Consider the following 11030-nt stretch of genomic DNA (forward strand, 5'->3'; position numbering starts at 1 on the left):
GATACAGGAGAGAACCAATCAGCTGTGCCATGTGATAATGATGTCATTGGGTCAGATTGAGTTAGACCTATCGGACTGCGCCATCTAGAGTTAAATGCCAGAACTCTGTATTTCTTACTAATTTTTATTTCAGTTTTAGTTTTAGAAATTTTAGTACATCAAGTCAAACTAAATTAAAGTTCAATTAAATTCAGTATTCTCACATTTGTGTCCTTTTTTAGTACATATCTCCAAATCTGTTCTCAGATTTGAGATTTCAAAATGATCTGAGCTGCTCCAGATACATTGTATAGCTCAAGATCACAACTAGTGACTCTTTTGTCTCTGTTTTTTTAGTAAACATCTGACTTTTAGTAGAAACATCTGAGCTAAAACATTAGAGTATCAACTTAAAATCATCCTAATGTAGATTTTATTGACCAGGTGACCTTAATGACCCTCCTAATCTCTGTCTCTGATGGACGGCGGTCAGATATGTATGTCAAAGCCTGTGATCCTTCAACACAAACAGAAGCGGCTGGGATACGGATCATCTGTATTGTCTGAAATGAGTTTTTCCCTCAGGATGAAGGAGTGGAAACTGAGATAGTGAAGGCAGGTTGGATTGTCGTTAAAGACTCGCTCGTGCGCCATCGGCCTGTTTGTGTTGCTTGTGTTTCTCAGCAACGGCAAACCAAATATTTCTCATCCATGAACGCTGTACTGCAGACTGAATCAGCCAAATTCCCCACTCCAGTCTCCAGCTCGAGTCTTCAAACGTGTAAATAAACGCTGAACATGAAATGAGCCTTAAACTACAGCTGACACTGTTCCTCCATGAGTGTTATTTTAAAGGAATCATGAACTGAGAAACCAAAATTACCTTGATCTTTTGACATTTAAGAGGTCATTGTACTATAAAAACATCCTGTAAGTGTCAGAACTCAAAACTTTGTCATTAGTCTAAAAACAGCTTGCAGTCTGCCAAAACGACAGCTTGTGGAATGTTCTACTCTATGATGTAATAGTGTGGATAAGCACCGCCTCCGCAGAAGAAGATCAACATCACTGCCTGTTTATCACTGTCTGTGTTAGCCCCGCCCACCGATTCTACATCACTGTCTGTTAGCCCCGCCCACCGATTCTACATCACTGTCTGTGTTAGCCCCGCCCACCGATTCTACATCACTGTCTGTCGTCACTGCCTGTTTAGCCCCGGCCACTGATTTGGGCATATAAAAGTAAATAACGAGAGAGGCAAATGCAGGTCTATGCAAAAATCAAATGATAAAGTTGGCTCCAAAGTGGAAAAACAGTCTTTACATTGCCTTCCTTCTGATCCCAACGTTAGGAAAGAGTGAATGAACTTTATTTTTAATGAAGATCCAGACCACATCCGTAAGAACTCGGTCCTTTGTTCACTTCATTTTACTGCGGATTCGTTTACGAACAAGGCACAATTCGACGCGGGATTTTCAGAAAGATTGAGTCTACGATCCTCCACGCCTATTCAAACAGAGCGTTCTGATGAGAGGGTTAAAAACAGGACAGAAAATAGACTATTACTTCTGTATTTGAGGTTTTTTGATGTAAAAATCTTGATAACATTATAAGTAGATCTCAGAGAACAGAACAAAATAAAAAACAAAGGCAGTTCATGACCCCTTTAAGAGTGTTTGTCTGATATAACACACTGACTGTGTGTGTGTGTGTGTGTGTGTGTTTTACAGTAATAACACGCTCTGGAGTTCACTGGAAGAGCCTGATATCATGAACACCAAAGAGTTTGAGGATCTGTTCTCCAAAGCCATCGTCCAGCCCAAGAAGAAGCCGCTGTCAGACACGTACGAGAAGAAGAACAAAGCCAAGAAGGTACAAGAAATCATCAGCTCTGAGTCTGAGTTTACCTGAAAAATAATTTAAATCTGAAGTGTCTGTGTTTCTGTGACTGGCTCCTATGGGCTCACAGAGCGTTAGTCAGGAATAGATTTAGCTTTACAGTTTTTATCAGCTGCTTGCACACAAAATCTTTACTTTCACACAGTTTCTGAAAGCTGACACTCAAACAGCAGAAGCACACACCAAATCTGCAAAACCAGACACTAATTCTCGACCTTTGAGTCAGTTTTCAATTTCATAAAACACTTTTTGCAAAACACAACACACAGTTCTCTATGTAACACACACAAATCTAACAGGAAGTATCTTGATTTTCTTCTTCAAACACATCCAATCCAAATGCCACACTAATTCATCACTAACTCCTCACATGTGCTTTACTGAAAACCAACCAATCATGCTTCAGAACAGGTCTATAAACACTAGAGCCCGACCGATATGGGTTTTTTGGGGCCGATACCGATATTAGGGCGTAAAAAAAAGGCAGATATCGATATATCGGCCGATATTCTTTGTGTATATTATAGTACAGTACCAGTCAAAAGTTTGGACACTTTCCCATTCGTGTGTCCAAACATCACGAACGTGCCGGCGGATCTCCACCAAAATCGGGGGATCCCTTCAGCTCGAGGAGCCCTCTCGAACGCCACCCCCCACGCTTCGGTAGCCCCCCGGGATCGCTAGATCGGTCGGCGCCGGACCGCGAATTTAACCACCCGTAACTCCCAAACCCCGGGGGCTATCGACGCGGGGGTGGTCTCATTCGAAAGCGGGCCTCTAGACGTACACTCGATTCGCGTTCGAGAGGGTTCCTCGAGCTGAAGGGATCCCCCAAATTTGGTGCAGATTCGCCATGCCGTTACGGCGATATGGGCGTTCAAAGTTTCAATGGTTTTCCATAGACTAAGCTTTAAAGCGTTTCATCCAGGTCGCCAGTAGCAAACAATGGAGCGCGCTCTGCTCGACAAACTAAGTAATTACACCATTTCAAGCATTTTATCTGCGTTATATGTTCTGTAAAAGTAAATGTTCATATCGGCGGCATATTCGCCGATACCGATTTATCGGCGACAGGCTCATATCGACCGATAATATCGGCAAAACGATATATCGGTCGGGCTCTAATAAACACACATCTACACAACTACAAATGCTTGATGTATTTCTTTTCTTTCGTACTGTGTATAATACTGTATTCACGACTACAAATGCTTACAGTAAAAAAAGTTTGCTTTCAATCTTGCTTTCGTGTTTACCGTGAATTTTTCAACATCTCTCTGCCAATTACTTTCAGTCTTGTACAGAAATGTACACAGGAGCTCATGAAAGAAGAGCTTTAGGTTCTGAATAACTGTGTGTATATGATATATCCAAAAATATAATATTATGGCAAAGGTGTTTGCAGCGTAAAACAAATGTTTGCTTTTGAGATGTGTTTGTTATATATTGAATGCAGTGCTTCATTTTGCAAGAGATGTGAGGCATTTTGCATTTTGTGTGTGCCATTCTTGGATTTGTGAGGCAAAGTCACATGTTTTTTCCACTAGAGGGGGTTTCAGTCACATTCTCAATGTTCATTTGACATCTGAGTTTGTTGAATCCTCCATTAACAGCGGTTATGGTGCTCATTGCTCTTTGAGGAACTTATGCTTAGTGCTTGCATATAATAAGCTCGTTTGAGCCATTGTTCCCATCATTCCCTCTGTGCTCCAGTGTTTAGTGTGGTTTTGATCAGACGTACAGGTTTGACCGTCTGCTGTGATTCCAGATCAGCAAAGATCAGCTCATCTGAGGTTTAAAAGATAATATGTGACCCTGGACAACAAAACCAGTCATAAGGGTCAATTTTTTAAAATCAGTATGAATAAATAAGCTTTCCATTGATGTATGGTTTGTTAGGATCGGACAATATTTGGCTGAGATACAACTATTTGAAAATCTGGAATCTGAGGGTGCAGAAAAATCTAAATATTGAGAAAATCAGTATACGTGATTACATAAGTTCTTAGCAATGCATGTTACTAATCAAAAATTAAGTTTTGATATATTTACGGTAGGAAACTTACAAAATATCTTCATGGAACATGATCTTAACTTAATGATTTTTGGCATAAAAGAAAAATCGATAATTTTGACCCATACAATATATATACCCATAACAAATATACCTGTGCTACTTATGACTGGTTTTGTGGTCCAGGGTCACACACACATATATGGTGTGTACTGAATGCAGTACACTCAATCTGTTTTCCCTCACATGGAGGGCTATGAAGTACTGATGCTTATTAATTCTGTTCTATTGACATTTCCCCCATAGGCTATGATTTCTCTGAGGTTCTGCGCTGGTTTGGAGAGCGAGTGGACCGTATCATTCTCCTCTTTGATGCCCATAAGCTAGACATATCTGATGAATTTTCTCAAGCGATCAAAGCTTTCCGTGGGCAAGATGACAAAATCCGTGTGGTACTGAACAAGGCCGATCAGGTGGACACTCAGCAGCTAATGCGGGTTTATGGTGCGCTGATGTGGTCTCTGGGGAAGGTGATCAATACTCCAGAGGTGGTGAGGGTCTATCTCGGCTCTTTTTGGGCCAAACCTCTTCAAAATGCAGAGAACCGGCATCTGTTTGAAGCCGAAACACAAGATGTCTTCAGAGACATCCAGAGTTTGCCTCGCAACGCTGCCCTGCGTAAGCTGAATGACCTCATCAAAAGAGCTCGTCTTGCTAAGGTAAGGGTTTTAATGTCACAGTCCAAACACTTAGCCATGCATTTTTATTCTTTTAAAAAGTTGTTTAGTGCTATTTATATTATTGTAGTATAGTTATAATAAGAGATGTGTTTTTAGTCTATTCTTGAAGATGGCTTTAAAGTTTAAACATGTAAAACATAAAATGTTTTTATTTGTGGGATTTTAAAACATTTTCTAGCACTATACAAACATATTTATCAAAATTACATAGATTAAAATAATACAGTCTAAAACAGACTGAACCAAACCAAAAACAAAACATCACAGCATAGAACAAACAAAACAAAACAAACCAAACCGTGAAAAATAAAACAAATAAAAACCGAAACAAAAGAAAAAACAAAACAGAACAAACAAATCAAAACATAAAGCAAAAAAATTAAACAAATAAAAAGCAAAAACTACAACAGACCAAAAAAAACCAAAAAAACTAAACCTAAAACAAAAGTAGACAAAAAAAGAGCAACTATTGCTCTGAGGTGAGCGTGATTTGACCAAGTACAACATGTTCCTGGATCAACATCCTTGTTGATCCTGGAACATCATTCCAATCAACCAATCAGAAATTAGATAACTTATCAGGAAATGTCAGTTTTAGGCTTACAATCTACACTCTTGTTAATCAGCCATAAATTCCCTCTGATTTTAGGAATAAATTATGGGTAAGGTTAGGTTTAGGGGTAGGGATTGGGTTAAGTCTGTTTTTTTTGGACAGTAATGTTGATCCAGGAACATGTCTTACTTGGCGAAATCACGGCGACCACACACACACACACACACACACACACACATATATATATATATATAAGCCAAGTCAGAAAGTCAACTTTATTTCTAAAGCACTTTATACAATATAGATACACTGTAAACAGAAATGCAAGGGGGTAAAAATAATTTCTTTCTCACAACACTGATGTCAAAACAAATGATGTCTAAGTGTTTTCACACATGATGTCTGGCTGTAGGTCATCAGTAAATGAGTGTGGCATTTCAATGGCAGTGTTTCCCAAATGAAACATGAGAGCTGTTAGTTTTAAGTGATGTGTGTAATGTAGAGAACTGTGTTTAAAGTTTGTTTTACAATAGCAAACTGAGTGGTTTTGCAGACTTGGTCTGAAGGTTAGGTATACGAGTGAATGGTTTCACTAAGTGGGCCTTAAGTACCACTTTTAGTCTAAGCAATTTTAAAAACTAATAGACAAGAATATTACTGATTTAACTGCACTGACACTGTCAGATGTGAACTAACTTGATCTGAATAGCGTCTGTTGTCTTCTGTAGAGCAGCTGAGTTTGTTTCATAGTCAATGAATTTGACAGCATTGACACTGTAGTCTGAAATCCTGAGGTGAGTTTTCTGATGAGGCAGAAATGTCTCGGTCAGCAGCGAGTGATTGTGCTGGTCAGCACACTTAAACATTCAGCCTGGACCCAAAGCGCTCCAGACACTCCTGATCAATCAGCCGGGGCTCCACGACTCCTCTCTGTGTGTGTGTGTGTGTGTGTGAGAGAGAGAGAGTGTGTGTGTGTGTGCAGGTCACTCCTGCTACATCATATGAGAGTTTTAATTGTGCTTCTCACTCTCTACATCTTCTAAGTTCCTGCAAAATCAGCTCTTACAAACAGTGCTTTTTATTACTTATTTATTAAGGGGAGAAAGGTTTGAATATCTCCAGTTATCAGAGTAATTCATAGCTCATTGCTCATTTATAGCTATTTTTCCATCCAAGTTAAACTTGTGTGAAAAGTTAGAATATTGCATAAAACATTTGCAAATAAGGCGCTATTTCCATCCCATGTGTTCAAAAGAACAAAATCACCACTTCATGGGAAAATGGCTCAAAAAATTAAATAATAAATAAATAATTAAACAATTAAATGATAATTAATAAAATCATAAAAATATCTAATTAAAATAAATAAATAATTTAAAAATGAAAAATGAGCAATCAAAATAAAACACTTACTAATAATTAATTAAATAATTAAAATGGCAAATTTAAATAAATAGTTTTAAAATAAAACAATCCAAATAAATATTTCATTTTATTTTATTTTTAAAATCTTATTTATTTATTATTTTTGGACATTTTATTCTTTTATTTCATTATTTTATTTTATTTATAAAATAAAACCTATATAAACTAAATATTTAAAAACGATATAGACATATTTAAAAAAATAATACAAATGACAAACAAAACAAAATTACTAAAGCTTTGATTAAAATTAAAATGAAAACATAAAATATAAAAATGTAATTGTATTTCTCAGTGATATTAAAGTAACACTACTGTTAACACAAATATGATCTATTTTTATTTTTGAATATATTTTGAATGAATTAGGATATTTAGTTTTTCCTGAGAATGTAACCAGCATTTAGTCCACAGCACTGCATTTGTGATTGTGATGAAATCACAATAATATTATTTACATTTTATTTATTTTATAAATATTGAGTAAAAATAATAAAAATTATTTTTCATAAAAAATAAAAATATTGTTTTTACAAAATAATTATTTATATTTATAAATATATTTATATTACATTAAATTATAATTTTTTATTTTTTTTTTGCTTTTAATACGTTTTAATATATCTCCTTTAGTGAATGTGAAGAGATGAATAGATGCTGGAGCTCTCTGGTTTTGAAAGAACGGCTAAACACAAGTGACACAGATGCAGATCCATCATTTATGTGTGTGTTTACACGTTCTGAATCAGCCTTCTGAGAAACCGGCCTCCAGGAAAAACCAGAGCAGACTGGAGTCGGTGTCCTGAGAGAGCAATAGAGCGTCAGGTTTGTCGAGACGAGATCGATCGAGCTGCTGTCTCACATGAGGAGTTCACGCGAGTAACGATGCCTCTCTAATGATCAGCATTAGCTGATTAACACAAGTCAACATAATTTACCTTTAGTCTACATCGCTCTGTCCCTTCTCTGATAAACGCTCTGATGACTTCCTGGTTTTATGAAGCCCCTCCCTCAGAAATACACAATGGGCTCTGATTGGTTAGCTGGCCTCAGTGTGTTGTGATTGGCTAAACCGCCAGTTCGCGTCTAATCGTCCCGCCCCTCAGCTCAGAATGCGCTCCGCTTGTATTGTAAACAATGGCGTTGTCAATATCGCTTATCAATTTAAGCCCAAATGAGGATATTAGTGAAGAGGATCGCGCCGAACCTGTGCAAGCACGGCTCTTAATGGTATGTTTTTTATTTGTTGTTGTCTCGTATTTTTAGATATGCTGTTATTTGTAAATTCTACTGCTTATGTTAGCTTTTGATATACGGTTTTATCTTGAATAAAGCTTTAATATAGCACGGCAACCATGTTTAACGTTTAAAAACGCAACATGGCCCCGCCCCCTTTGTTGCATGTTCCCGGGGGCGGGGTTTATGTAAATTATGTAAATTTCTGGGTTTGTGACATCACGAACCCGGGAAGTAACTCGTTGTAGTCCCTACGAGCCGTTTTTGTAGGCATTAAACTGACATAATTTTAAAAGACGAAATCTCCGTTTGCATTGAACTTTCAGCGTCGTAACTCTGCAGATATCGTTTATGCTCAAAAAGCAACATTACACACTAACTAACGTTAAAAAAGTGAAATCGCAATCGACCACCCCTTTAAGAAATACCATACATGCATATATATGAATGGAAGGATATTCCGGATATGAAAAAGCAGACGTTGTAATTAATATTGCTATTTAAATATTAAAGAGGAAATACAGTTGCAAATGGACTTTGCTTTTTCATTTGAAATGTGGCAGTCGAAAGCGAAAACGCGAACGGTAATGCAGGATTTGCAAGTGCATTTGGATTACGTCACAATTTATGCGTCCAGATATGGAAAACGCAACTGAAAATACAATTTGCAATTCCTTTTGAAAATAGTCCTGAATATTCTTCCATATATGTGTAAACTGACCTTTATCTATCGTTCAAATATATAAAAATATTTAAAAAATTTAATTCTTAAATGTACGCACATCAATATATATATATATAAATTTGTGAAATATTGTAAATATATAAAATATTATTGTATTGTAAATATATAACATATATATATATATATATATACACACAGTATATTAATTTGTGAAATATTGTAAATATATAAAATAATAACTAATTAAATTAAATAACATTCAAGAAATATAGACACATTTTAAACTAATAAAAAAACTTTAAAAATACAAAATATTTAAAGCAGAATAAAAATTGAAAAGAGAAAATATAAAAATAAAATGTAAATTTTATATATCTAAATGAATTTTATAATATTCATTAAAAACTATAATAATAATAATACATGCAATTATTAATCTTTTATTTTTATTGTCAAATATGTTTTGAAGGAATTAGGATTAATGATGTTCTGTGTATAGTCTCTGTTGCTGCATTTCTGTGTGTGATTTAGCTGATTATTTATTAAAATATTGTGTATTTTATTTATATCACTTATTTTAAAAGTATATGTATATATAATATTTATTTATATATTTTTAAACATTTTATAAATATAATTTTTTACAAATGTATATTTATTGATTATTTTTACAAGTATAAGTTCATTTTACCCTCGGGGTCGGAGTCTGTTGGTAGAGGCGAGGAAATCTGTGAGCGTTTGGGAAAGCGTGTGTATGTGTGTTTTGATCTGTGCACGGATTATGGAAATGAAGTGGTTGTGTGTGTTTGTGTCGGACACATGTAGATAATACAGAAACCGTGTTTGGAAAGGCGTCTGTCAGCAGCGCAGCTCTCCTGAAAACACAATCAGTGGGAATCAGCGCAGGTCAAACTCGCGGCTAATTTGTGTCATGTGTTGAGATGCATCCGCTGCACGGATCCCCGGCGCCTTTCCTCGCTCTGATTATCATATCAAAGCCTCTGTCACTGGACGAGCTCTAATGACTAACAGGTGCCGTCAGAAGAACATGAGTCCGAATATCTCAACATGTTAGACGTCAGAATAATAATGTTTTTTCTGTCCTGTCTGCTGTGACAGGACAGCAATTTTTTTTTTTTTTTTTTTTTTTTTTTTTTTTTTCGTGTTTTTTTTGAGTATCCATATCTTGTAATCACAAACGATAGTGATTATTTTAATCTGTTGCGTGTTCTGGTGTGTCTCTCATTTCTTTATTTTATTTTTTAGATATATTTTTTTTTTATATCCTGTCTGTTGCATGTTCTGGTATGTTTCTCGTTTCTTGATTATTTTATTTTATTTTATTTATTTTGTTTTATTTTATTTATTTATTTATTTTCTTTTTTAGATATTTTTTTTATGTCCTGTCTGTTGCATGTTCTGGTGTGTCTCATTTCTTTATTTTATTTTATTTTATTTTATTTTATTTTATTTTATTATTTTATTTTATTTTATTTCATTTTATTTTATTTTATTTTATTATTTTATTTTATTTTATTTCATTTTATTTTATTTTATTTTATTATTTTATTTTATTTTATTTCATTTTATTTTATTTTATTTTATTATTTTATTTTATTTTATTTCATTTTATTTTATTTTATTTTATTATTTTATTTTATTTTATTTCATTTTATTTTATTTTATTTTATTATTTTATTTTATTTTATTTCATTTTATTTTATTTTATTTTATTATTTTATTTTATTTTATTTCATTTTATTTTATTTTATTTTATTATTTTATTTTATTTTATTTCATTTTATTTTATTTTATTTTATTATTTTATTTTATTTTATTTCATTTTATTTTATTTTATTTTATTATTTTATTTTATTTTATTTATTTTTTTATGTCCTGTCTGTTGCATGTTCTGGTATGTTTCTCGTTTCTTGATTTTAAAAAAATAAATAAAATTTTATTTCATTTTATTTGTTTATTTTTTATTTTTTTATCCTGTCTGCTGCATGTTCTGGTGTGTCTCTCATTTCTGGATTATTTTATTTTATTTTATTTATTTTGTTTTATTTATTTATTTATTTTCTTTTTTAGATATTTTTTTTATGTCCTGTCTGTTGCATGTTCTGGTGTGTCTCTCATTTCTTTATTTTATTTTATTTTATTTTATTTTTTAGATATTTTTTTTTTATGTCCTGTCTGTTGCATGTTCTGGTGTGTCTCTCATTTCTTTATTTTATTTTATTTTATTTTATTTTTTAGATATTTTTTTTTTATATCCTGTCTGTTGCATGTTCTGGTATGTCTCTCGTTTCTTGATTTTTTAAAATGTATTTTATTTTATTTTATCTTAATTTTTTTTATTTTATTTTATTTTATTTTGTCCTGTCTGCTGCATGTTCTGGTGTGTCTCTCATTTTTTTATTTTATTTTATTTTTTTATTTTTTTTTATGTCCTGTCTGTTGCATGTTCTGGTATGTCTCTCGTTTCTTGATTTATTT

At 33.7% G+C, this 11030-nt stretch overlaps 1 protein-coding gene across 1 annotated transcript in view; it reads left to right on the forward strand.

Moving 5' to 3' along the window:
* LOC107745359 (formin-1) overlaps nt 1-11030 on the forward strand; it is a 95654-nt gene that overhangs the window by 47836 nt on the left and 36788 nt on the right. Inside the window, exon 8 of the mRNA XM_016559231.1 lies at nt 1710-1851. Within this exon, the coding sequence (XP_016414717.1) occupies nt 1710-1851 (142 nt within the window). The remainder of the gene's footprint in view (nt 1-1709; nt 1852-11030) is intronic.

This window comes from Sinocyclocheilus rhinocerous, unplaced genomic scaffold, assembly GCF_001515625.1.
Source record: "Sinocyclocheilus rhinocerous isolate Xijiao unplaced genomic scaffold, SAMN03320098_v1.1 scaffold2213, whole genome shotgun sequence".
NCBI lineage: Eukaryota > Metazoa > Chordata > Actinopteri > Cypriniformes > Cyprinidae > Sinocyclocheilus > Sinocyclocheilus rhinocerous.